The 27,795-nt window shown below is 45.9% G+C and overlaps 2 protein-coding genes across 2 annotated transcripts; both read right to left on the bottom strand.

Moving 5' to 3' along the window:
• Positions 1-954: 954 nt before the first annotated feature.
• Positions 955-15,495, bottom strand: STX12 (syntaxin 12). Its single transcript, XM_074555743.1, has 9 exons — positions 15,304-15,495; positions 12,182-12,251; positions 10,363-10,462; positions 7,631-7,768; positions 6,432-6,475; positions 4,543-4,648; positions 4,046-4,118; positions 3,813-3,895; positions 955-2,392 (listed from the first exon to the last, which is right to left on the bottom strand). The coding sequence occupies exons 1-9, from the start codon at positions 15,416-15,418 to the stop codon at positions 2,303-2,305; spliced, it is 819 nt and encodes a 272-aa protein (XP_074411844.1). The 5' UTR covers positions 15,419-15,495; the 3' UTR covers positions 955-2,302.
• Positions 15,496-25,814: 10,319 nt separating this feature from the next.
• LOC102065787 (cbp/p300-interacting transactivator 3) lies at positions 25,815-27,539 on the bottom strand. Its single transcript, XM_005492370.4, has one exon. It carries the CDS (start codon positions 27,225-27,227, stop codon positions 26,613-26,615), a length of 615 nt encoding a protein of 204 aa, XP_005492427.1. The 5' UTR covers positions 27,228-27,539; the 3' UTR covers positions 25,815-26,612.
• Positions 27,540-27,795: the final 256 nt, after the last annotated feature.

The raw sequence follows: 27,795 nt of genomic DNA, 5'->3' as shown, positions 1-27,795 counted from the left end.
AGCTCAGCACCCTGTACCCTCAATTCCAGTTTCCAGAGGAATAAAACAGGCAAGAAGAAGGATGGAGCCTACAAATAATGCTCCTGTTTAGGTCTGGTGACCTAAACAAACAAAAAAACCTAAGTGGTTTTGTTCTTAAATGGCAATGTGACACCTGGCAGCAGGCATGCACAAATCAATAGCTCCTGCCATTTCCAAGGAAAACTAAAAAAGGAGCAGGACACAGAGTTCCCTGGCTTTCAAGTCAGATTTTATCATTGGCTCACCAATGGCTCCAAGTTCTAACAAAAGGCAAATAGGAGAGCTGCCCCAATGCTGCTCTGTGGTATGAGATTCATTTCTCTGGGATCAGCTATTGTACAGGACTCTGCACAGAATTATTGTGTGTGTCCTTGTCAAATGGATTTTGTGTTTCCAGGGAGTTTCATTCTGAAAAATCAGGGAGCACGGAACCAAAGCTGCAGGAAACATTACTGTGATGATGTAAACTCCTCTACCTCACTTAGAGGGTGTGGGAATTTGCAGGCAGCCCTGACATGGGAAGAGATGAGAACCTTGACTCCATGTTGCAGAAGGCTGATTTATTATTTTATGATATATATTATATTAAATGATATAGTAAAACTAGACTAAAAGAATAGGAGAAAGGATTTCCTAAGAAGGCTAGCAAGGAAAGAAAGGAATGGAATGATAAAATCTTGTGACTGACCAGAGATTCTGAGACAGCTGGACTGTGATTGGCCATTAATTAGAAACAACCACATGAGACCAATCACAGATGCACCTGTTGCATTCCACAGCAGCAGATAATCAATGTTTACATTTTGTTCCTGAGGCCTCTCAGGAGAAAAATCCTAGCAAAAAGATTTTTCATAAAATATCATGGCGACAAGAGGGGGAACTGCAAACACACCTGTGCCAATGTCTAAACTGCAAGAGAAATGAGCTCAGAGAGGATTTTAAAAGTGTTTATTGATGATTATTGGATGGAATGGCGGCTCAATAGTGCAAACCACTGTGCAACAGGGAGAACTCCCTTCCCAGCTTTCACGTTTACTTTATTACAGACGAGACATGGAAGAAGGATTAAATACAAAATGGGTCAGTATGCTGCATTTCCCACCCCCACTGGGCTTTGGACAGATTACTGTTCCCTCAGTGCATGTCAGTTCAGAGCTACATTGGAGTGGGGAGTGCCTGCTTGTTCTGCCCAACCCTGTGAGCTGGAACCAGCAATCCTTTTCATTTGCACACACATCCCCAGCCTGAAAATCCCAGCACTTCACTCAGCCAGTTTCTGCACTTTCTATTTCATAAAGAATTGAAAATACCAAATGTTCACAAGCCACACATAATATTTACTAGAACACCACAAGTGAGCTTCAAGAGCACTTCAGAATCAAGATTTCTGCTAAAACTCTTCACTAATCTTACTAGCTTGTAAACTTAGGTGCCCACTTCCTCATTTTTAAGTGTTTTTCTCCCTGGAAGCTTCTGAAAAGTTGGGAGTGAGCAGCTAAACCTTTTATACTTAGTGCTTGAGTCAGCATTGGAAGAGATTTATTTGTCCACTAGCAAGCGACCAGCTAGTTTGTCTAAGGAGATTGCACTGTTAGATTCTAAGTCAAAGAACATTCTGTCCTCAAGTGATGCATTTTGTGAAAAAACAACCCCAACCACACCCCAAAAAATTAAACTACACTGTTAGAGTCTCAAGGCTAAACTGACCAGCATGTAGAGGTTCAAATCATCATCCACACATCCCCTCCTTGCCTCTCAAATCTGTGACAACATCCTTTTCTTCAAGAGAATCTAGAACCACAGCCACTTGGAGACAATAAAACCATGGGGCAGATACTGGAGACTTTAGAAACTGCTGGATTTACATAATGTGACTTGGTGGTGGGCTGTCTTTGAATGCCATTCTCATTCCAGTCCAACAAAGTTACCTACACATAGAAAAAGTTGAAGTTGTGCGACTTTGTCAAAAACAAGACATCTCCAATTATTGATCACACTTCAGCATACAGCTGGGACAGGGAAGAACACATTACAGAAAGCAAAACCACGAGATTTTAGTTACATAAAACAATATAATTTGTATATAAACTGATAAATACTGTCTCCATGGTTCACTAATTCCATATACTAGTTATCTGCACATTAGTTGCTAATATCTATTATTAGAAGCAGTTCCAACTTGTGCTCTCTCAGGGTGGTCAATTCATCTCCGAGACTACGTCAGCCTGTTCGCTCTGACAGAAAAAACCTCAGCTGTGACACTGGGTCCCATGGGAAGATTTCATGCTGTCTTCCAGATAAGGAGTCCTATGATTATACAGACCACAGCAAGGCCAAGAATCAGGATACAGATCTTCTTACGGGATTTCTTCTAATAAGAGAAGAAAAAAGAAGCCACTGACACCAGGAAGACTTGAGGAAAAAGCAAGGCTACCATTCATGTCACTGACTTGGGTGAACAGGAGCAATTGGTACCCCCACAGTTATTTGAGAGAAGCAAGCAGAGTAGTCTGAACACTTTTACATGTTCCTTAAACTCCACGATTCTACAGGTGAATGTTTTTAATTTTAGGAGTGCAGTGGTCTAAGAGATGTAATTAAGTCAATATGTGACAGGTTTTGCTTCTCTTAAGGAAAATACAAGCCTCAGAGAAGGCCAAACCTTTCTAACTATTAAGAGTTTTTCTTAATCAAACCCCTAAGCAGTTCTCTCATACAATCTCCCCTTGGCCACTTGTTGCATTTCTACAATTTAAATGATTTCATGTACAGTTACAGAACTTGGATTTCACAGCTTTCCTCACTTTATTCATCACAGGAAACTACAGTCCATCCACATACACCAAATATTTTTAACTTGGCATCTAAGGATTTGAGGGTAGTTATATATAATCACTTCTTTCTCCATCCAGAAAAAAATACCCACATGCAAGACACGTCCAACATCTCCCAAACTTAGATTTATAAATACCTCAGAACTTTGGCAAGGGAGCCGTGGAGAGAGAGAATTCTACTACAAGGTGCCAGATGGTAAAACCAACATTCCCAGCCTTGCACTCAACAGCACTGGAGTTTTATTGCCCTCCAGTAGCTCCCACTTAACAGCTTGGAAGAATCCAGTATTTTCTTGTGTAAGTCCTAGCAGTAATGGGACTGACTTACCCCTTCACAGAAGGTGGATCTAAAGGGACAAGGATGATGAAAGGAACCTACAGAAAACACTGGAACCTACAGAAAGGACCCTACAGAAAACACTGGAACCTACAGAAAACACTGGCCACCATTCAGCAGCGAGAGCCACTGCAAGAGATTTTATCTGGGATTGGGACAGGGAGCACAGACTATGGGACAGAAACTCAGCAGCTGCACAGGAGTGTTGCAAATTCTGGTCACCAGAAGTTCCCCAAATCTGGGCATAGATTTTTGCATGCCAGAGTCCTGGCTAATATATTTACAAGTCAGATACAACATCAGAATTTGTTCTTGTTTTTCTACTAACTCCTAGCAACAACAAAGACACATAAACACTTAGGCTTGCAGAATGTGAAGGGCCAGACACTATTTCTACTCTTTTACTCTTAGTAGAATGTGAATTTCAATACCAATTTCAATACCATGTTTTTGGCTCAAGTGCTTTATGTACTCCTTGCAGGCAATTTTGAATCAGTGCCAGCTTGCATGAGCTGGTTTTAATAACTAGTCAGGTGTGCTGCAATCCTCAGTGTCTTGCTCTGCTTGTTTCAATAGTACCCAACCACACACTGACAATCAAGCAAGCACACAGAATTTACCTGATAATAGGCAGCTCTCTGTAACTGCTCACTGGCTCTTTCCACATGGACTTCTGCACTTTCCACATTTGCCTCTATGCTATCTATGGAAAAAAACCAGGAGAATTCATTGCAAAATATTTCACAGCTTCAGTGTTAAAAAAATTATAGCCGGAAATACAATACTTTTAATGCAAAATACTGAAAAATTTAATCCATGTAATTCAAGAAAAAACTTATCCAAATGCACTTACCAATCATATCTCCTTGGTCATGAATCATCATGGCTAAATCCTTAAATATCTGATTGACATCCAAAATGTCTGCCTGAAGACAACAGTTTAACAAGTTACAATGAACACTGGGTACAAAATTTTCTAATTCTCACTCTTAGTACCTCTTCTAACCATCACTCAAAGGGTCAGAATAGGCACCAGCATTCACTAAGTTGAGTTGATGTTACCACTTCTGCAATTTGGGATTAACAGGGGAGCCTACAATGCTCCAGCTACTGAATATTTGTTTAATCACACCAGCAATTAGCACAGCATGAGCACTGTAACATGAGTTGCTCCTGCCATATCTGATGGACTCAACACTGAGGGAAAATAAAACTCCTTCAGATGATCTTGGCATCAATCCTCTCTGGAGGAGCTCTGTTCCTCCACCATCAGCTCTCCTCAGCCCATCCCATTAATTATCCTTTCATTTATCTCCCAGTGCTGTTAACTGTGCAGGATTGACTGGTCACCTCTAATTGCCTGATTGCAGTTTCTCTTTCTTTAATGAGTTCAAGGTCCTGTTCAGTTATTGCCACATCTTCTTCCTGAGACTGCATCTGATTCCAATCTTCACCACTGCAAAGAGAGGCAAAGTCAGTGTCTCTCTGAGCACAGGCACTTCCATGCTGCATTTTATGGCAAAATGAGTTCAAGTTGAAGAGTTTTCTACAGAACAACCTCAGGTTCTTGGCCCTGTCACTGTGTACAAGGACAGGACCAATTTGTGACAACAGTCACAAACTGGAGCAATTGAAAAAAAGGACAGATCAGGCAGTGTGAAGGCACTGGAAAACAGTTACATGCATAGCACACTCTGTTCTAGAAAATAAGTTACCTACAGCATTTTAGGAGAAATTGCCTATTTCAGTTCTGCTTTTTTAAAAAAATACTTGTACCTTCCCTGCTTCTTACCATCTCTCCAAAAGGGAGAAATCAGGGTGAAAGTTCTGATAGAGAGCAGCCTGCAAGCACATTAACAGAACAGAAGAACACCTGAAAAGCATCTGGATTCAAAGACTCTTGCCTATCTGGCATTTGGAGATAAGACTAAAGTGTTTTAGTATTTTAATTCATTAGTCCAGAAGGAATTTGGAATTAAATTACACACCAAAAGGGATATTAAAACTCAAGTAACTCTGCATCCCAGTCTACCTCTGTCCTGATGAGCTGGTTCTTCACAACTGCTGCAGAAGTTACATCAATTAGAGTGGAGCCAGCATCTATAATACAAAGCCACCTCTATGTTCAGCTTAGAATGTTCTTCCAGGGCAACATCTCCATCTTTTCAATAGAGAAGTGTGCCAGAAAACATTCTATCAGTCCAGTGTTTGGTACAACACTAAACAGTAAGTTTTAAAATCTTAAAAGTGCCTAAAGAAATGAAAATAAACTACATGAATAGGTCAGACACAGCTCACAGCTGACCATTCCAGTAATGGTTGTAATTCAGCTCTGAGATGACCATAGGGTTTGTAAATCTCAAAAGAAGAAGTTTCTGACACATGGCACACAAGAACAGCTTTACTGTGGAATAGCTGCTGTGGGCCATCATCTCTTATCTCTGGATCCCACTTAGGGGCCTTTTTAAGGCCTTCAAAGCCACCCCAGCACTGCATAATGAACACCTGGGGTTCCAGCCCTGGCTCAGAGGGAAAGCCCAGGGCTGAGGAAGGGACACACACCAAGCAGATGAAGGGCACTTTGGAACAGGTAAGCAAGAAAGGATTTACACAGACAGGGCCAACAGATTTCAGCCCAGTTGAGAGATTAATCACAGATACTTCTGGAGGGGCTCAGGCTCTCTTTACCCCACTGCAGAACTGATGTAACATTTACAAAGCCATCACAGGCACACTGTCACTGCAGAAGCAGTACAGCTGTCTGACAGGTGACAGCAATGCTGTCTTGTGCACATTGCAGGATTAGTTTGCCAGTGCACAATACCCAGGATTTCTGAATTTTAGGCAGCCTTATCTGCTATTCTGCTGTAGCTCCAACTGGGCTGCTAGAGAATATCCAAACCCATGATATAAATATGCAGCTCCCTGTGGAAAGAGAGTGAGTGAAATCCTGTCTGGTAATCTTGTGTTTACAGGCCAGAACTCCAGGAGCTCCAGCTGCCACATCCCAAGGGCACTACTGTTCCCCTCAGGGTAGCAATCACACAATCTGTACTTCAGGAGGATAAAACACTGTCATATGCAGATTTTGCATAGTAAATGTGCTGTAAGAGTTGCTTTTCAACTCTTTTTGCTTTGCATTCAGCCAGCAGAGCCTGGCCCAAGTCACAGTAATATATCACACCATAAAAACTTTAGTTATGTGCAGTGATAACCTCAAGAGTACAAGAAGTTATTACCTATCAAAGGAAACAAGCTGCTCTTCTCTGAACCGCTCATCAGCCTGGAAGAGATAAATGAGTCACCACTGTCACACCACCAGGACCATGAACAAAATCACCAGCAGTGTCTTGACGTCCAAGGCACATCCTGTCCAGAGAGTTCTTGGAGAATGCCACTGTCACTGCAGCCCTCAGATTTATCTCAGGTTATGTAAGAATCATTTTAGTTTCATCTTTAGATTTAATTTTTAGATTCAGATTGCAAATCAGAGGCAACTGAATGATCAAAAGCAGCCAGTCCGTGTTCTTGGATTGGCTGTCGATGTTTGTAACCTCCTTTCCCACCATGAAGCAAAAATTTAAGAGCATAATTCAATGAATAGATGTGTTCCCTTGCAGAAATTAGGAAGCAAAAATTTAAGAGCATAATTCAATGGATAAATGTGTTCCCTTGCAGAAATTAGGAAGCAAAAATTTAAGAGCATAATTCAATGGATAAATGTGTTCCCTTGTAGAAGTTAGGAACCAAAAATTTAAGAGCATAATTCAATGGATAAATGTGTTCCCTTGTAGAAGTTAGGAACCAAAAATTTAAGAGCATAATTCAATGGATAAATTTTCCTTGCAGAAATTAGGAAGCAAAAATTAAAGAGCATAATTTAATTCAATGGATTAATGTGTTCCCTTGCAGAAATTCAGAATGCATACCTAGCAGAAAGCCCTGAGGCAAGAAGAGAAAAATGCTTTCATTGGCCATTTTATTATGAATTCTTAGGAGCCACAGGGGTTTGTCAAAACATAACAATGAATATACACTGGAGATATTAGCAGGACAGAAATGATAAGAATATAAAGCAACACAGTGTGAGATTTGGGATATAATTTAAGGTGTGTATGCTTCATTCTGAAGTCTTAAATTTCACAGCATAGGGCTGACATGAAGTGAAGAGCAGCCTGCAATACTTTGCTTTGACTCCTCATCTCATCTTCTGCAACATTTGCAATTACCAGGATTCCTTCCCTCCTCTACACTGACACTGGAGCACACTGAAACAAGAAATTACCTCCAACATCTGGAATGGAAAACTACTGCACCAAGGCCTGAGCTTCACTCAGTAAGGTGCCAGCAAACAGGTATGAGGTTGGAAGGCAAGTACAAGACCTCTCAGAAGACTCACAGCTCAGTTTATCACTGCAAAATTCCCATCAATACTTACAGAAATACGGGAGCCAGCTCTTGCCCTTGCTACAGTCTCTTTTTCCTTCTCTGACACTCGCCTCTGTACTGCCTGGAAATTGTTTAAGGCTGTGGAGAAGTCATTCATTAATCGTTCCTTCTGAAGCCTCTGCTGGCGCTGAGGAGTCAAAACACAAACGAGAGTTCAGACATTCCCATTCGTTACAAAGTGACTGCCAGACCCTTAAAAAACCATCACACCAACAACAACGAGCTGCATTCAGTGATCTTTTGTGTCAGTGGTCAGAACAAAAAGCCCACCATGTTTTAATTCCTTACATCCACCATGTTTTAATTCCTTACACCAATGCCTTGCCAACTGCAGGACAGCTTTGTGCAACAAGGCTCTCCAATTTCAATCTAGTTCTAAAGTCTGAGGTACCTCATTACTTTTATTCTAATTACATTCTAGTAATTCACCACATTTCACTACATACCTTTCAGTTATCATAAAGTGATTGTCAGACTCTTTAAAAAATCATCATAACAACAAAAACAATCAACTGGCATTCAGTGGTCTTTTGGTGTCAGTGGTCAGAACAAAACCCATGTTTTAATTCCTTACATCCACCATGTTTTAATTCCTTACACCAATGCTTTGCCAGCTGCAGGACAGCTTTGTGCAAGAAGGCTCTCCAATTTCAATCTAGTTCTAAAATCTGAGCAGATCATTACTTTTATTCTAATTACATTCCAATAATTCACCATATTTAACTACATACTTTTCAGTTACCTACAATGCATTTTCCCTCCATTCCTTCACTTAGCAAACCTCACAGTACTTGACAGAATACACACAAATTCACACTTAAATCACAAAAACAGGAATCCCCACACTTCCAGAACTAATGACAACACCCACTGTCCCAGTCTCCTAAGCTGTCTCTCCCAATCATGCCACACACAGTACAAAATTTTCAATTTTACATTATTTTTAAATTGTTTTTAGATCAGATAACATTCTTAGTCCTGATAACCATTTCAGTTTATCTTTTTCCCAAATACATTAGTTGCAATAATCCTTTTCATCCTCATTTTACAATGTCAATTTATTTAGCTTCCACAGGACATCTCCTTTGAGTGCTGTGACATTCCAGCAATGGGAAATAAGAAATTGTAGAAAAGCTTGTCCCAAGGACAACATTAGGTCAGTTTTTATGTTTTCTGACTGAGAGATTTGCAACAGCTGGCTCAAATTGTGGGATTTCCAGGACTGCAATCCTGCAATGAGCTTGTACCAATTCAACAATCATTTCAAGGGAAAAAAAACCATTTTCAATTATATTTTTTCTATAACAAGCCACTTAGCAGCTTCATAATACACTGAAGCTTCCATCTGAACCCTCTGGAAGCAACAACCCTTCTTGCAGAGCAGATCCTCAGCATGCTGATTCCAGCTTCTGCAGATTTTGACTGAATTTTCCCTGGGCTGCAATCAGTGAGATGCACATGACAGGATTTTGTTCATTGCAGAAGATTAACTGAAAAATATTTGCTGAACAAACCAGCAAAGCACAGCCATGCTTCCAACTGGCACATAAACCTTCAACACAGAATTAGACCAGGACAACATCTGCTGACCCACATGCCCAGATCATCCCAAAAGCAGGCAGTGGTGAATTGACACTGGCAGGAGAGGACTGTCCCTTCCCTTTTTCACAGAGAGCAGGAACTACTATTTGATAAGAGAAATTTATAATCTTTGCCTCATCATATTTTGCTTTACTCAAATATAAGCACAGTGAGTCAGCTTCTCCCCCTCCACCACTAATAAATCACATGCAAGGGAAAGCTTTCTGGCATGCTCACATTTCATACTGAAAGGCATTTTGCTCTGAATTCTTATCCTAAAACACTACCTTGCACCAGCAGGCACTTTGTAAACAAGATTATTTTTCAGCAATTTACTCAGAAAACCAGAATTGCATGCTGAGTTGTCCCCAAACATTTAGGGTCTCTTATTCTCATGTGGGGACATTTTATACCTATTTGCTCCTGGGAAACATGGAGCCAGCTTAATGAGCTTCTCTACTTCACCATCATCCTTCATTGCAAAGAGCTGCTGGCTCTTCAGCTGTGCAGTTCAGGCTTTGTGATTTACCCAGTTCCATGAAATGAGTGATCTAGAAATGTGTCCAAAGCTCTGCCTGCCCACCTAAATGAGCTTTGCTTGGTCGTATCCTATGCAAGCTGTTCCAGCTCCAGAGCTCAGTCCCCAAGGGGACTGGGTGCCAGAAGCCAGCTCGCTCTCAGACTAAGGCTGTGGGTCAGCTCCTAGCAAGCAGGGAATATTCAGCTCTTAGTGATTAGGCAGCTCTTGTGATTTCAGCTTTGCTTGCTAAGTAACTTTTCCCTTGGCCTAAGGCTCCAGCAGACGGTAGAGAGAAGAGAAGCAGAAGACACTGGCTGTTCCACGAGTATGGCTTTATTGTAGGGGTCTGTAAAGGGTCTCAGCTCTTCTTCTTCTGAGTTAGTAGGGGTACAGTATGCTACTTTTATACCCTTAGCCTAGATATAATCTTGACCAATGGCAAAAGTGTTAGGGTGACCATAAGTAACCAATAGTAGGGTTTAACACAATATTGCCTTACATGGCTATAGGGATAAGGTACAAGGCGGATGTCCCTGGAGACAGGAAACTTCTTTGCTGCTGTGTCAGCATTCTATTCTCCAAGAGGCCCTAGCTAAACCTGAGGGGTTTACTACACCCACCTGTTCAGAAGCAGACAGGGGAAGGGGCAGAGACCCCAGCTCCTTCAGGTATTCATTGGTCTCTTTGGCCAGGCGGTTTGCAGAGTGCTGCAGCTGTTGTCTGCAACAGAAATTCAAAAGCAGTTACAAGATCTACCTCAAAAGCAGCCACTGAGCATTTAACATCCACAGTGATGACTAAATAGGGGTTCTGAGGTCACACAGATTTACAGGAGGTTGGTTCTGAGGTCACACAGATTTACAGGAGGTTTTTTTCAACCTAAATGATCAGACAGATACTTTTTTTTTAACATCAACTTGACTCTGGACTACATTTTTAGAATAAGATTAAAATAATTTCTTTGCTCCCTGCTAATTCAGTAACTTAAAAAATATCTTTTTCTCCAACAGCATAAGAGAGAAGCAACTTAACATAATCCCACTTTTAGGGTGAATTCCTTATGGTACCAATTAGTAACTAACTCTTCACTTGACAACCACCAATTCCATTGGTTAAATGTACATTTGATAAAAGTACAGGGACTCTGATATTAAATTCTTCATTTTTGTGAAAAACAGTAATCAGAAGGAACAATCCAGCTTCAGGAATTGCAAGGCTTTCCCTTAAGCCTTTATGTTTTCCAACAACATTGCAATATGAAGCTATTGTTGAAGAATCTAATGCTATTACATAAATCCTACACTGTAAACTAGGAAGAAAAAATACTAAAACCAGAGGCAATTTCTTTTGCATTCAACAGGTACAAGATGCTTAGTGAAAGTCACTTTCTTGGCCCAATGGGCACACAAATCAGGGCATTCAGGCTCCATTATTATATAAGCTGTCTATGTAAACTAAACCCACCATCCATGCATTTTGGCAAGTTGGTTTGGCAGCTGACAATTTGTGGGGTGCAGCCACTGTCACCCCAAAGAGGAGAGATTTTGCAGTGACGTTCAGTGGGAAGGCATTTGTTTGGTCACCAGTGATTAATTCTTTAATCTACTGATTAAACAGAGATTGAGTCAACTGAGCAGCTCAAGGAAACAAATCCCTTTCTCTCCCAATTGGACTCTGATCTCATCCTTTAAATGCAGGGTATCTTTCACTACAATCATGAACTTATGAAAAATTGCTATTATAAAAACCAGGATAATTGTGCATTCAGATATTCAAGGTACTGCCACATGGAAGAATGTACTTTTAAGGTTTTTTTAATGACCTCAGAAATTATTATTTCCATAAAGTGCTGTTTATGTTCCATGAGTTTATAAAGATGCACACACACAGAGAAGCCCTGCACAGTTTCTCCAGGGGTCAGTTTGAACTACAGATGTTTAAATTGTCCCCACTGGCATTTTATTCTTCTGAAATGCCATGTGACATTTTGCCATATACTGACCAAATCCATCTGTACTACAGCTGCTTTGTCTCCAGTTATGGGGCTCCCTGATGTTTTTCCTTACTGGTGTAATGGGAGCACCAAACACTGGTATGGCATTCATTTCTCCTGAATCATGTGTGAACCTGGTATGACTCTTCCTCAGAGGGCAGCTAATGCATGGCTGAGGTACTACTAATTTTAAATGAAAATATAAAAAAATTATATAGAAGAACAATATAGGAAGAACTGTTCCTACCCAGCAGTTTTGAATGGCTTCTCCAGAGTCCTGCAGAAACACCTTAATTTGTCCAGTAAACTTCTGAATGCAGCTAGTAATTCTATGTATTAAATTTATCTAATAAAGCATCTCCCCAAAGCAAGTAACCCACTATCCCTAAGAACACAGACAGAAATGAAAGAACATCTATATCAATGTTTGCTCATTTAATACTCACAAATTTTCCTGAAGCTTGCTGGAATCCTGCTTGGTTCCCAGCTGGCTCATTAAATTCTTTATTTGAGCAGCTGAAGATAAAGAGATCACAAGATGAGTTAGTAAGATAAGTTCAACCATTTTATTCCTTCTTGAATGTATTCTTTTAGCTTCCCCCAAAAGAAAGCTAAAAGCTAAATTTGTTTCAGTATCTGACTTAACCTGTAAGGCAACAATTATATACTTTGCTTTAAATAAATACAAGTATCTTCTTAACCTGTAAGGCAACAATTATATACTTTGCTTTAAATAAATACAAGTATCTTATGGGTGGAGGGCAAGAGGATGGGCCCAGAGACAGGACACAGGACAACAGCCACAACAGAAACACAGGAAGTTCCATCTAAATATGATGAAAAATTCATTTGCTGAGAGGATGAGTGCATTCCTTTTCCTCAATCTTTTTAAACCAACTAACAGAGCTCTTTCTACCAGCCTTGCTATTTCAGTATTTTAGGCTAGCACTGCTGCAGAAAAACTTCATTATGCTGTGTTGCCATTTTTACATTATTTTTAAGTTACTTCAATTATTACTGCTCTGTTAAAAAAAATACAAAGAAAATGCCAAGTGTTGCTATCAGTTTCAAAACTTCCCACTCCAGACCTGAATTTTTCTACTCGTGACAGTCCAAAGCTTTCACAATACTGGCACAAACAATCTTTCAAGAACAGACAGCAATGTGCACCTCACAGTTTGCCTTTGTCAATTTGAAATCACAGAGAGGTATTTTAGACCTCCTTCTCCCTTATCTCTGATGTTTTCCCACTATTTTCTTTGTGTAGGCACTCATGAGCACGAAACCACACAATGATTCACATCAAACCATTAACCTGCCTGAAAAGCAAGCACATTTTCTCTCCCCAATCCCTCTACCTTGGAATTCTTTTCTGACAGATCAAGAAGCTGATCCACTATGTTGTGCAGCAGCACAGATTTCATCATTCCTGAAGTGCTGGGCTCAGCAGCACAAAGATTTATTGTCCCAAATCAATCATGAAATCTCAGGTAGCTCATCATGCACTGAGAGGCAAGACCAAGGAGGATCACCTTAAAACAGCTCCACAGGCAACTGAATTGAACTGAATTATGCCATGATTTTAACAAGAGTTTCCTCCAATTCAGAGATACCCTCTTGTGAAACTTCTGCTTTCAGCCTGGAATCTCTGCAGTTCAGTAAATGTGTTGCTGGAGAAGCATCAGATCCCTGCAATGGCCACTTATTTTAAAGGGATGTCCAATGGCTTACAACAAGACTGCAATACGAGTTAATCAGTAATTAGCCAGTAATTAGCTTTTATATCCATCAAGTGTATTCTCACCTAGAATTTCAGATTTCTGTTAGGTTATACAATGAGGAATTGGTTGGCAACTCCTCATATACTGAGCTTGGCTTCCAGCAAGCAAATCTGCACATATTTCACAGCTCTGTCAGACACAGGAAGGTCAGAAAAATTCATAGCCAAGCTGGTGACAAACAGCACCAGGACTGCACTCTGTGTGTGGCTGTGAGGACTTGGCAAACAGCATTTCTGCCATAATGCCCAGACATTCTGTGCCTTATTTCTCTCTGCATGGGGAGATCCTTGCCCAGCCCCATTTCCAGGCCAGGCAATGTCTGTCCTGCCCTCAGCCAGCTTCAGCAGTTTGCTTTGCTGAGTTTATCTCAGCCAACAGCAACACACACAGTCTACACAAAATGAGAATGAAGTGTCTAGGAAATGAAAGGAAGAGGCTGGAGCTCTTTATTCTTGGGATAGTGTGTAGGCACCAGCACACAGAGCCCCTCAGAAAACTGCTTTCCATCTCCAAGCTTTTAATTTCAGGCTGTAGAGCCTTCCAGGTACTCACTATCTGACAGCTAAGGTTTCTTTAAACTTCAGTCTCTCCTCTAGCTGCTACATTACCTGAGCAAACAACAGTTTTACCAGCTCAGGCCATTGGTTTTTTGTATATTCTGTGTGAAATGCTCACTCCACAGACTCCCCAAAGAAGTGAATAATAGCTGTGCACACTGTTTGCCTGCTCTTTTCCTCACAGGAGAAGAAACAAGGACAGCCTTAAGGCTTCAATATATCTTCTTCTCCTAGCTTGAAAGGAAAGCTTTTATATAGTGTGTAATAAAGTTAACTAGTGTAACACAAAGTCAGATGTTCTGTGTGTTCCCACCCACCCCGGTAAAACTGTAGGGCTATTTGTTTAACTTGAGATAGCAGTGCATGCAGATAGGATGGCTGCAGGTCATGAGACAGCAGAAGCCTCTCCCATGAGAGAGAAGCTGAGCTGCTCAGAACACGAGGCTCAAAGAAATCCCGTGGAAGGAAGAAAGAAGGAATGTAAAGGAAAAAATAAAATGGGGGAAAAGGGAAAAAAACCTCAACAAGCCATGCTATTTGGCAAACTTTGAAACAATTCAGCAATGTCTACACCAAGGAGAAGTGAACATGACTGAGCAAAGCATTTTCAGTAACATAAATAGCTTTGTATCATCAGAGAAGTCACGAGCTCTCTGAGGAACCAACACGTTCAATTGATCTAGCATGGGCACCTGGACAATTAATGTCATTTTTAGCAAAGCCTGTATTCTTAGGAAGGATTACATCAAAGACTCTCCTGGATGTGCCTGCTTTAAGGAGCAGCAATTCAGCGACCAGCACTGAGATTTCTATGATTATCATACAATACGGTAACTTTCTCTAATGACAACAAAGTGCCACACCGTGTCCTTAGGGACATCCTGCTGGCAGCAGGACACTGCGAGGGGGAACGGCCCGTTCCGAGCTCCCTGGGGCAGCAGCTGCTCCCACAGCCGGTGACACCGGGGCTCCTGCTGCCCCCGGAGCCCCTCACGGAGTGCACCCGATGCCAGCACCGGAGCCGGTGACAGCGACAGACCCTCACAGAGAGCGCCCGCAGTGCTCACCCCGCCCTGCAGCCGGGCTGGCATCACCGTGCCCGGTGCCCGCTGTGTGTGCCCGGCCCGGGTGTGCCCTGCCCGCCCCGGCTCCCACCGCGCCACCGGCTCCGGGGCGCTGCCGGGCCGGGCCGGACCGCCCCGCCCCGTCCCTCCCCGGCCGCGCACTCACTGTACTGCGCGATGCGCTGCACGTTGCCGCTGCATGTTTGGATGATGCCGCCGAAGTCCCGGGGCGGCGGCGGCGGCGCCCCGGGGCCGCGCGGGTCCAGCGGCCCGTACGACATGGCCGGGCCGGAGCGAGCGCGGGCCCCGCTGGCTGACAGCGCCCGCCCGCCCCGCGCCTGCGCGGCCGCCGCGCCTGCGCAATGGGGGCGGGCTGGGAGCGCCGGCGGCGTGAGGGGAGAGGCGTGAGGGGCGAGCGCGCCTGGAGCTTGTGAAAAGTGCATATTATATGGCTCTACGCAGATATTTACCATGTGTATTTTGGTGTATTGATTACTAGTGCTGTATTAACATTTTAATAATATAATAAATGTAGTCTTATGATTAAAAGGTAACTTTTGTAGTTAAAATAAAACTATGTTAGTGGGGTGTTTTTTTAAGAAAGGAATGAGGCACTCGCACCAGATAGCAGCCACAGGACACCTGAATCTTTCAGAGAAAAATAATTTATTGCCTTCTTATCAGGAGAAACTAACTTCTTCCTGCCTCGAAGGCACTGTTAGAATTAGAAGGAAGAAGTTGATGATGACCAGACAGAATCCTTTATTTGAATGGAATTTATGCATCATGCATGAAGTGTATGAATATGCAACAGGTTATTGTTTTTAAGGGTTACTCCTCTGTTAACGTGGGCCCTTTTTCAGGCTCATACTGCCCAGAAAAAGGTACTCGGATGTCCATAACTCTTTGTCTCTATTGTCTCATATTATCCTAATTCAATTTGTCCAAATTATTATTACTCTAATTGCACTACTGTTTTTATAACCATTTTATTACTATTAAACTTTAAAAATTTTAAAAACAAGTGATTGGCATTTTTCACACCCTCCACCACTAAGACATCGCCCAGCGCTGCATCCTGCCCCTTGAACACCTCCAGGATTGGTGGCTCCACCATCTCCCTGAGCAGCCCAATGCCTGACAAAAGGGTTTTTCTAATATCTCATGTGAATCTCCACTGTCTCTGCTCAAGGCTATTTCCTCCTGTCCTCTCACTGCAGGCACAAGAGAAGAGATCCACCTCACTACAACCTGTTCTTGGGGATTTGTAGAGAGTGATGTGATCCTCCCTGAGCCTCCTGCCCTGTAAGGTCTTAAAAAGTCGGCGTATGTGTGCATAAAATAAGAGTGTAAATATTTCTTTAATAAATGCTTGGTACAAAAAAAAATTTCTGATTTCAGAAGCATCCAGACCAGGTCAAAATGATGATAAATATGGAGCAGGGCCATGGATGAAATTTGTGTAATAGAGTAAGAGAAGGCTCCAGGGGGTTCTTATTGCGGCATTCCAGGGCCTGAAGGGGCTCCAGGAAAGTTAGAGAGGGATTTTTGTGATGGAGGGACAGAACAAAGGGGAATGGCTTCCCACTGTCAGAGGGCAGGGATAGATGGGATATTAGGAAAAAATTATTCCCTGTGAAGGTGGTGAGGTCCTGGAAAGGAAACTTTCCTGTCTGCTCACCCTGATGCCACTCTGGGAGTCACACTCATACCAACCTGCAACATAAATGGAAGTGGGAAGATGGGACAGGGAGCTCATGGGGGAGGAAAGGAGTTTTGCAGGAGGAGTTAAAGTGATTTTAGTAGCTGTTGAGGGAATCCCCGTGGTGCTGCTGTGCTTGCAGTGTGTTCTGCTTCAGCAAGGAGGATTCCCAGGGCTCTGGCTCCACACATCCCTGCATTTCTGGAGCGTGGCCGTGGGAAGGATGGGGCCAGCACCTGCTTCTGAGAAGGGACCCCAGTGTTGTGAACCCCAGGACTCATCGCCCAGGTCTTGGCATTCCACCCACTGAACTTCTCACCCAGCACCTGGCACCCCAAACCCCGCTCCCCATAACCTGCATCCCGCACTTGACACCCCGCACTCAGCAGCACCCCAAACCTCACTCCCTACAACCCATATCCCGCACTTGACACCCTACACTCAGCACCTCACACCCAGCACTCAGTGCTCAGCACCTGGCACCTCAAGCCCCACAAACTGCATCCTGCACTTGACACCCTGCACTTTGTACTCCGCACCCTGCACTCAGCACCTCACACCCAGCACCCCAAACCCTGCATCCCACAACCCACATCCAACTCTTGACACCTCGCAAGAGGGATGCCTCGCACCTCGCACCCCAAACCCCGCTCCCCACAACCCACATCCAACACTCGACACCTCGTACTCAGCACCTGGCACCCCAAACCCCACAATCCGCATCCCGCACTTGACACCCCGCATTCAGCACCCCACATCCAGCACTCAGTACTCAGTTCAGTACCTAGAACCTGGCACCCCGAACTCCTCTCCCCCATTCCCCGTTCCCGCACTCCTCTCCCCGTTCTCCGCAGCCTGGGCCCGGGCAGGTCGGCGGTTCTCGCCCAGTGCCGCGAGGGGGCAGCAGCGCCCCGCGGGAGTTCCCGGGTGTCCCCGAGGGGCCCTTGGTGGCCCTGGGTGGCCCCGGGTGCCGGGGACCCCTCCTGCCCACACTGGCTCTATCAGCACCACGGCTGAGCAGCGGTGCCCGTACTAGGGCGAGGTTACCACCGATGGCCCCCGAGCAATCACTCTGCCTCAATTGGGGACAGCCACGCTGGCATGGGGAGGACAGGCTGATCACACTCTGTCCATACTCATTTCTGCTTTATCCTGGCTGCTCCAAAGAGCTGCTTCAAGATGCTGCCGTGGCAATGGACCCAGCTACATACAGGGCTTTTCTTTCCCTCCACCCCTACCAATGGCAATTCTCTTCTGTCCCTTCCAACTCCTTTGCACTGGGCATCAGAGTAGTCCTGGTTTCCCAGGGATGAAGACCAAAGGAAAAGTCAGGACGTGCTTTCCAGAAAGTGCCAAGATTCCTGAAAGTGTGTCTTCCCTAGGGAGGTCTGAGGGCTACTTTGAGTTAGATGAGTCCATAAGGAAGTTCCATGGGGCTCTGCTGGGCTGAGCTGCCCAGTGCTCAGAGCACAAGCTGCAGGCTCCCTGCCATGGCTCCTAACTCTCTTGTTGCCAGTCTCACACTGCCACAGCATTCACCTGTTTTTCCTCTGGGATACCATGTATTTAACCAGCAGTCCAGCCCAGGTGATTTGTGGAAGTGTGGTAATGATCTTTAATGAGAGGCTGTGCCCTCACACCCTGGGCACTATTCCAGTGTGCTCAACCCCTCTGGAGCACAACCCAGGTCAGCAGTCCAGAAACAGGGCCCTGATTGCACATCCTGTGCTAACGAGCCTGCCTTCTGCCTGGTGAGCACGTCAAAACTGCCACAAACATTCCTGAGGAGGATGTGACTCAGGGTCTCCTGCCTGCCTCCCCATGGCTGAGGGGACCCCAGCTGTGCCCTACATGCTGGAGCTGGCTGAGCACATGGAGGCAGGTTTTGCATGGCAAGATAAGGAGGGCTTTTTTCAGCCCTGAGAGCTGTTTATTCTTTACAGCGTACTGACACCAGAGCGGAAAGGGCCTTTTCCTGAAACTGGCTATTTATAAACAGCCTGTGGTGCAGAGCCTTCCCTTGCAGGGGGGCAGGGACTCTTGCAGCTTTTCTTTTGCTGCCTTGAGCTCACTCAGAGATCTTTCAGACAGGAGTGAATAGAGCAGATCTTGCTGCCCATCTGCTGGAGGCATGCTCCAGTACCAACAGCTTGGAGTAACTCTTTGGAAATGTCAAACTCCAGTGAGTACCCAATTCAGCCCTAAATCCCTTGGCTGTGCAGTTGGGGCTGTTCACAGCGCTGAATTCTTACAGAGGCTTTGCAGGAGAAATTGGCCACTTGTGGCAGTTGTGCCTTCAATGTGTGACACAGCTGGGCTTGTCCAAAGGGGCAGATCCCCATGGTGCAAGGGCAGAAATCAGGAGCACTTGTAGCTCTATCTACCCAAGATTCTGAACAGTGAAGTGTTCACAGCAGAAGTGGGATTTGGCTGCTCCAAGAGCTCTAAAACACAGCCTTGGAGCCTTGGCTAGCTTTGCTTCTCTGTTGTGTGAGTCAGCGCAGGCAGGCAGGACAGCCACAAACCCGTGGCTCAAGCACAAAGAGCAAATTTATTCCCATTACTGAGCTGTCCCAGGGATCCCCAAAGCAACACCCAGGCAGAGGTGCACAAACTTGGTCCATGCTGGAGGAACACGGGTCTGCTGCTTACACTGCTTTATCAAGGGTTATTCCCAGCTGCAAGGTCAACTGAGCATTTACAATCCTCCTCACCAGCCTTCTTCTTTTAACCCATTCCTCCCCAACCCCTGTGAAAGGAGAGAAATAGGCACCTTCAAATCTGATCTCCATGAGATGTCTTTCTTTGGATTTTACCCAGTTTGTGTTGGGATGCTGGGCAACACTCTCCCTCCCTCCTCGTGTTTCCCCCAGCAGTCCAGTGGCTCTGTGGGCAGTGCTGTGTTCCTCTTCCTTCAGGGACACTCTTTTGAACCCTGCCAGAAATTCTGAAGAAACTACACCTCTGTTTAGTTATTAAAATTTCTGTTCCTTTCCTCACCTAGCTGTGCCCTCTTGACAAACCAGCTTTGCTCTTGGCACTGCTCACAGTTCTGCAGTGTTACCTGTTTTCTCCCACCGTAGGGATGTGATGGCTTTTGGTTGTGGCTCTGGCACAGGGGCTGAGAATCAAAGAATTAAATAAAACCCTCTGTCCCCTTCTGGAGTTTGTTTTGTGCTGTTGAAGAAAGGCAGAGGTGTGCAGAGGGATGGGGCAGACACAACTCTTCAGCCATGCAGGGAGAGCCAGATTTCCATGGGGAAATCTGCTTTTTGCAGCTGAAGCAGCGAGGATGGACCATGGATCAGAGCCAGCAGCGTGGGAGATCAGAAAACTGGTGCATTGAGGTCTCTTTACCCCTCTGGTATTTCAGTGGTCATGAGCAGGTCATGAATGTTTGTAGCAGGCTGAACTTGCAGAATTCCCTGGAAATGTGAACTCAGGGATATTTTTGGCAAATCTGGAAAGGAAATAATAACCCATCCGGAGGCTGCAGGATGCAGCACAGCCCCTGCACATGGAAAGGCCCCACTGCCTCTGAGCTGCACACATACAACAGACACAGGACTTGGCTGGCTTGTCAAAACTTTCCTCAGCTCACTACAGTGCCTTGCAACCAACTGAATTTTGAATTTGCAGTTGAAACAGGAAAAGCAGGACTTGATCCATACCTTGGTGTAGCAATTATGAAGCAACCTAACGGCAGCCTGTAACCAGCATCTGAAAATGGGGAGTGTTGTAACGTGCTGAACAACAACATGCCCCTGAAGAGCCCCTCAGCATCAAATCTGCTGAGTTTGACCACAGTGTAACCACTGGCTTTTTAAACAGCAGCATGTTATCAAAGATTTGAGGTGCAGATCCCTGTTTTCCCTCTTCTTCAGGGCAAAGCTGATCTGGGAATTGGGCTGGGATCAGATGCTTGCGAAAGCAGCCACTTGCATAGCTTTTACTACAGGCTTAGTGCTTCTTCTCTGGAATATCACTTGGATTTGGCAAAGAGCTTCTTTCCTTAATCCCTGTTCATGCAGAGACATGTGGAGGTTCCTGGGAATCCCTGCTGTACTAGGGACTTGGGTTCAGCAAAGTGGGAATACTCCACAGTGGGATTCTCAGTTATTGTTGCAGAAGCACTCCAGCAGTAAAAAATCACATGTAGGATCTCAGAGATATCATCATCATGACTTGAGGATCTGGAAGAGAGAATAACACAGACAATTCTGGCATTGACACAGCCAGACTTACCTCTGGTTTCTGCTGTGATCAACAAAGGACCTGGTATGTGGGATGCCCTGCCTGACTCCCTCATCTGAAAGTATTCTGCCTCATTGTGGCACTCTTTGTCTCATCTTTGCCATTGGCTTCTTGAATCCCAATTGCTCCTTTTCCCTGGCAGTGTGATTGTCAGGGAGCCCATGCTAACAGGCAATAATCAAGGGGCTCAGTGCTGTCCAAATGCAGAGTGGGATGGAGTTGGAGGTGGTGGAGCTTTCCTTGGGAGCTGCCTCTGCCTTTTGCCACATACAGGAGCAGTGCTGGGACATAGGGAGGGACTCACCTGTAAGAACGACTAGAGCTGATGAGCAGAGCATTCCCTGGACTCTCCTGCAGGTGCCAGTGTTTGTGGGATGGGTGTCCTTAGCAGCCAGCTTGTATTTGAGGCTGTGACTTGTTTTGGGAACTGCACAGGATGACCCCAGGCACAGCCATAGTTCTATTTTTATAAGTTGTCAGTATTTGACGAGGAACATCTCCTGTTTTCTAGAGGAGAAAACCACATCTGTGGCAGTTCTGTAGCCAAGAACGTGAAAGTTATTTGAATATTTCTTAGTAACTGTGTTTTGGAGTTTTAGGGTGAGGTAAATTGTAAAATCCCCTTTCTTCCTCACCCCTGTGGAAGTCCAGAGGATTCATGGGCAAAGTCAAGATGTCACAAGAACAAACTGTATTCTTTGGCTGTTTTGAGTAGGAACAAACCATCCACAGAAATGTGCTGCAGAGAAACAGAGCAAAACTTCTCCCTGCTCAAGGAAACTCAGGCTTTTCTCTAGAGGCTTGGGGAGACAGTGCTGCAGAAACTGAGGTCCCAAGATGGCAGCACGAGGAAAAGGAGAGGATGGGGCTCCTCACTCCAAACTTTTGAGGCAAATGCAAACCCAGCAATACAGGGTTTTAAAAAAATGAAGGAACAGAACCCTAAAACTAAAACAAAGCTCCAAATAAATCCCATCCCCTGAAATTTTCAAAATCTGCCTGGACAAAGCCCTGGGCAGCCTGTCCTGCCTTTGAATGCAGTCCTGCTTGGAGGATTGGACTGGGGATTGGACTGAGTGACCTCAAAAGGTCCCTTCCAGTCTAAATATTTCTGTGGTTCTGTGATGGATGTCTGAAATATAGAACAACCAGACCTAATTATAGCATTGGCAAAATCCATGACACATCCATCTAGAGCTTAAACCAGTGCTGTTCCCTCCCCCATCCCATAAAGCCAGAAACAGGGCAGAAAAAGGTGATCACAATCTACAACACACAGTGGTTCTTGGACAGGGAGAAACTCAAGAGGGAACATCTCAGGAGCTCCAAAATCATTACTAATGGGGAGAAGATGAACAAGAAATGATTGGGAATTTGGGGACACAGAACAAAGTGAGGGGGTGGCAGGTTTAAAATGAAGAGGAGCTTAGAGAGCTTAAGCTTCTTACAAAGACCTTGATTTCTCCCCTGTGGATTTCATTGGCATAAGACATCACTGAAGGAAAATGTATCTATGAATTTAAAACAAACAAACAAACCAACCCAACCAAACAAAAAACTCACCAAAAATTCCCTCAAAAAAAACCCAAACCAAAACAAAACAAACATCCCCCTGTTTCTGAGTCAGGAACCTTTGATTCAGGAGACTTTTGAGCCACAGATCAGTGGTTTTGGCTATACAGAAATGTTCAGGTATCCCCAAGTGTCCATGTACCTCTTATACCGTCAGAAAGAGCTTCAATGAGCTACACAGAAACAGAAATACCTCTGTTCACTCAGGTTTGACCCTGGCCTCTGCTAAACTTGCAGAGATCAGCAGATATCTCCCATCACACTTGGGAAAAATAATTCCCTGTCACCTTCTCCTTTCACTTACATTATAAAATTCTGTTGCCCAGCTTCTTCCTGACTGAGGAGTCCCAAGCTATTCTGTGGCTTCTTTTGAGAAACATTACTTTGCTTCAGTTATTTCTTCTTTCTCTCCCATTTTTCTTGTTTTACATTATAATTTTTCTATAAACAGACCAGAATTTTTCACAGTTCACCATCATAGGTCTGAATTCTCTGTTGGTTCTGTAGGGCATTCACTGTTTGACTTTACTTTTCATTCATCTTCTCATTTATTTTGCTTGTCTGGCTCCTCCTGAACAGCAAGCTGAGATTTTTCATAGAAACATTAATTGTCACAGTAAGATCTTTGCTGAGTGTGGCTAGTTTAGAGCCCAGCACTGTGTGAAGTCAAGGAGGGGGTAAACTTCTAGTCATTATTTTGTATTTACCAGGCATTGCTCATGTTATTGCCTGGCCACTCACTATTAGCAGATCCTGCACCAGACTTTCACCTTTGCAACTCTACATCACCCTGAGCTATCAACAAACTTCATCACCCCAGAGCACGTGGCCAGAGACAGGCATGTGGAGAAAGGCCTTGTCTTTCACACTCATGCTCCCAAAGGCTGCCTCAAGGCCTGGACATTACACAAAGAGCTACAAAACCTATTTGGAGATTTACAAAGGATCCAGCCAAGGTGAGGGGACAGGGTGGGGTTTGAGAACCTCCCTCTCAGTCCCCACCAGAGCTTTGGGGGTCACCCTGCTGCCCTCCTGCCTGCTCTGGGACACAGAGATCAATGTCAGCTGCATGGGAAAAGCAAATCTCAGCCCTGTTATATTTCTGGTGACCTTTGAGCACCTCACCTGCAGACCCAGGTAGCTGGGCTGTCCCATTGTTCACAGTGTGGGGCCAGTCACCCTGCCAGACCACACAGCTGAGTGCAGAGGGAGACCTGAGCTGCCCAAGCTGCATCTGTACAGGTCCTGTGTGCCTGAACAAGGCATTCAGAGCCTGCAGCACAAAGGTGCAGGGGGCAAACTTCACCTGAACTAAGAAAGCTTTGCAAAGGAAATGATCACAGCACTTGGCCAGTCCAGCCCAGACAGAAAAAAAAAACCAAGCCCCCAGCAGAAAGAAGTGGTTTTGACCTGGGTTTTCTAGAAAATCACAGAATGACCACACTTCACAGGGTCTTTTGGGGAATGGGGGTGACATACTCAAGAAGCATTGAAATAATCTCAACTGAGCCTGCTGGGACAGACTCCCAACAAAATCCTGACTGTGAACCCCCAGTCACTCCCCATCTCTGGTATTGTCAGTTCCTGTACTCTGACTTAAATCAGCACCACCTTTCCCAGTGCAATGCAGAGCCCTCAGAGAGGATGCACAGACAGGTTCCTCTGGCCATCAGGTGCAAAGTGCTCATCACACAGAAACCTGCTCCTGGTGAAGCTCTGCAGAAATTGCTGAGTTGATACTCCTCACCTGGGGGGTGGACACAGCTCCCCACTTGTAACTGGGACACTGCAGGTCACAGTGGTGTGCACCACAGAGCTTACACCCACCTCAACAAGAACTGACAGCCTAGAAAATGCTTATCTTGTGGTTGAATTACTCTTATTCTGAGGTTGCCAGCTCTTCACTGCTTACCGACAACCTGCAGCTACGCAGAGACAACAAAGTTCTTCCAGGTCTCCAACAGCCCATTGCCACAGAGCTGACAGCCTAAGCAGGGCTCTCCCACCTTCAACAAAAGCCCCAGAAGTTATTTTTTGACCAGGTCTCCAGACTGTATGGGCATAAGCACCAAAAGGACTTTAACAACTGGTCTTGAGGTGTGCAAGGAACAAGACCAGGGGACACTGACAGCTCAAAGTGGTTCAGCCATTGCAATAAGAGCATCCACAGCCCCATTACTACAGGGCAGGAAAGGAACGCTTGGGTATCTCCCTCAACTCTGCAAAGAAACTGGCTGGAAACTCTTTAAAAAGGAAAACTCAAGCCCTGTAAGAATAGGAGAGCAATGGATGTCTTGATTTTTAGAGCCTTTGTGGTATAGAAAACTGCAGCAGAGAGCTGCAACTCAGCTGTCAGAGGTGCTGGAAGGAATCACCACCCACTTGTCCAAGCACCTCTAAATCTTTAAGTCCTTAAAAGTCCTTTAAATCTATATCTTTTAAGTCCTTTCCAACCATTCTAGGATTCTATCACCTGGCTTAGCCAGCAAAAGCAGCCATTCTGCAACAAAGCAACACCATCCACATCTGTAATTCCTCCTCAGTACAGAAAAGGAGCATCTCATCCTCCCAGCCACACTTCAAGGACTCAGAACTAGAAACCCAATCCTTCCAACTCGAGTATCAGGTGGGGCACACAAGTGACAGGAGCTACAGCCCCACCAGCAGCGCTTCTCCCAGCGGTCCACACCGCACGGGCACCGAACAAACGCACACGGGAGATGTTTCAGCTTTTATTCGCAAATCCATCCGTACATTCCGACTCGCCCAGGGCCCGGCAGCACCAGGGGGCAGCAGCAGCCCGGAGTCACCGGAGCGCTGGAAACAGGAGCCAGCGCAGGAAACCGAACCCCGCCGGCTCCTGCATCTCACCTTCTCCGAGCAAGGGAATTGGAAATCGAGTCATCTTTATCACATTCACAGAGGTGTTGGATTTAGAGTCCTGCGCGTTCAGCATAACCATCTCGAGCTGAAGCGACTATTCTGCAGAGCAGCTTGAAAACTATCCCCGGCTCGCTTTGCCCAAAGCCAGCATCTTAAAGCTGCAGTACTCTCCAGGCATCTTTCCCAGCGGTCCCAAAGCCAAATAACAAAAGGAGCCCTTGCAAATAAATAATCGCAGGAAAATAAATAAGATTGGAACTGAAATATACAGTTACATGGTCTTTATTTGGTTTCAGAGGTGGAAAAAAGTGGAGCCAGACTGCAGCTTTAAGCCTCATGCCTGAATCAACCTCAAACACTTGGTAAATTTTACAGCTGATTAGCAGTACAGGTCCGAGATCCGAAGTTCCACGGAGATGAACATTTAGGCACAAACGCACACCCTTCCCCAAGGCATACTTTATTTTTGCGAGTTAGAAAAAAAAGCCTGCTATGGGGAAGCGGCCCTTCCCGAGCTGAACAGACACGACTGAAGACCTATTTACTGTCACAGTAAAACATCCCAACAAATAACTAACCCCACCCACGGTTGCAAGGGAAAACTGGTTCAAACCATGCACCAGGGAGACAATTCTCTCTCAGGATCCTTCAACTCCACTGGCACCACGGATTCCACGAGCAAATCCAGCTACCAGCAGGGCTGCCAGCTGCCTATGGCTTCTTGTGCTCCAAGCCTGGTTGAGGAAAGTCGTAAGTCCATTATTTCTACTTAAGCCAGAAATCCTGTTAATGTCATTTAGAGGCAGTTCTACAGCAGGAGCTCTCGATCTGCTCTCTGTTTGGGGCGCACCAACCCCCTCTCCAGAAACTCCCACACAGAAAAAAAAAAAAACCACACAGAAGAGAAAAGCAATCCATTGCAAGCCAGTGTCCGATGATTGTCCCTTTGGGGAGGGCAGGAATCCGGGACAGGGCAAGGCAGGGGAAGGGAGGAGGATGGCAGGTGGGGAAAAGTTAGAAACAAACTCAAAACCACCAAGACACAAGGAGGAGCTCAAAGCCCCTCAGCAGCTGATGGCACTGGGTTGCTGTTTGCTAACAAAGTCTGAAATGAAGTCGAACTCGTTCTGTCCCAAGAATAACTCTGGCAGCTCCTGAATCCGGTCCAAGCCCAGTTCCAGGACAAGGGATGTCAAGACCTCCTCGTCTATAAGATCAGTGTCCATAACATTCAATGTCAGCGCCGGTGAGGGCATGTGCTGCATGCCCGGGTGCTGGCCCGGCCCCACTCTGTACTGCTGGCCACCCGCTCCCATGGGCCCGTTGCTCATGCCCAGCGGGTGCCCCTGGTACTGGGTGTTGAGTTTTTGTAGGTGCATGCTGGCCATGAGCTGCTGCGTGCCCACCGGCCCCATGTACTGCTGCTGCTGGCCCGGCCCATTGAACATCATCGCGTTCTGCATCTGGTGGTGGCCCATCTGTCCGCTGAGGCTGGCCCTCGGCCTCATGGCCCCGTCCATGCCAGCCCCTCCGTAGGGCATCATCTGAGCGGCGCTGGGCAGCGTCCTGAGCACATGCTGCCCGTGCTGCGGGGGTCCCTGCAGCCCGCTCACCCCCATGCGGTAGCCCTGCAGCCCGGCGCCGCCGTGGCTCATCGGCATCATCATATGCTCGGCCATGCCTCCGGGTCCCCAGGAGATGACAGCGGCTCGGCCACGGCTCCCGCGGCCGGCTCCGCGTCCCGCTCCCGCCGAGCCGGCTCCCACAGAAGATCGCGGCGAGTCCCACCTCCTCCTGCTGCTGCCGGGGGAAGGCGCCGCTCCGCCGGGTCCGCTGGCGGGGCAGCCGCGGCCAGGAGCCGGGCTGTGCTGCGCGGTGTGCGCCGCTCCGGGCTCCGGCGGGCAGCGGCTCTGTCTCCGGCAGTGCTGGCGGTGCCGAGCCGGGCTGAGCTCCGCGGGCTGGGCTGGCCGGGACTGAGGGCTCCGCTCCCGCTCTTATAGCGCGGCGGGAGGAGGCGGCCCCGGCGCCCATTGGAGCGCGGGCGGGCGGCCCGGCCCCGCGGGCGGGAAGGAGGGAGGTGCGGCGGGCTCGGTCCCGGCTTTGCACAGCTCCGTAGTCCCGCCGCTGCATCCTTCTGGCACTGCGAGCGGCTCTCTGCAGTCGCCTCCCCGCTGCCTTCCTCCTCAGGGTGCCACTGCCCAAGTCACTGACACACTGAGCCTCAGGTGCCACTGCGGGGTTTGTGCT

This window comes from Zonotrichia albicollis, chromosome 20 (assembly GCF_047830755.1).
Source record: "Zonotrichia albicollis isolate bZonAlb1 chromosome 20, bZonAlb1.hap1, whole genome shotgun sequence".
Lineage (NCBI taxonomy): Eukaryota > Metazoa > Chordata > Aves > Passeriformes > Passerellidae > Zonotrichia > Zonotrichia albicollis.
Note: the sequence above shows the minus strand (reverse complement) of the source record. Positions and strands in the feature narration are given on the sequence as shown.

Bases quoted from the DNA above. Each gene is read 5' to 3' on its own strand.
- STX12 (XM_074555743.1), bottom strand. From the start codon at position 15,418: ATGTCGTACGGGCCGCTGGACCCGCGCGGCCCCGGGGCGCCGCCGCCG. The intron at 4,649-6,431 runs GTAATAACTTCT...CTCTCTTTGCAG, and splicing joins CAGCTTGTTTCCTTTGATAG to TGGTGAAGATTGGAATCAGA. The intron at 2,393-3,812 runs GTAAATTCTGTG...TTCTCTTATTAG, and splicing joins AGAGAGCTGCCTATTATCAG to AAGAAATCCCGTAAGAAGAT.
- LOC102065787 (XM_005492370.4), bottom strand. From the start codon at position 27,227: ATGGCCGAGCATATGATGATGCCGATGAGCCACGGCGGCGCCGGGCTG.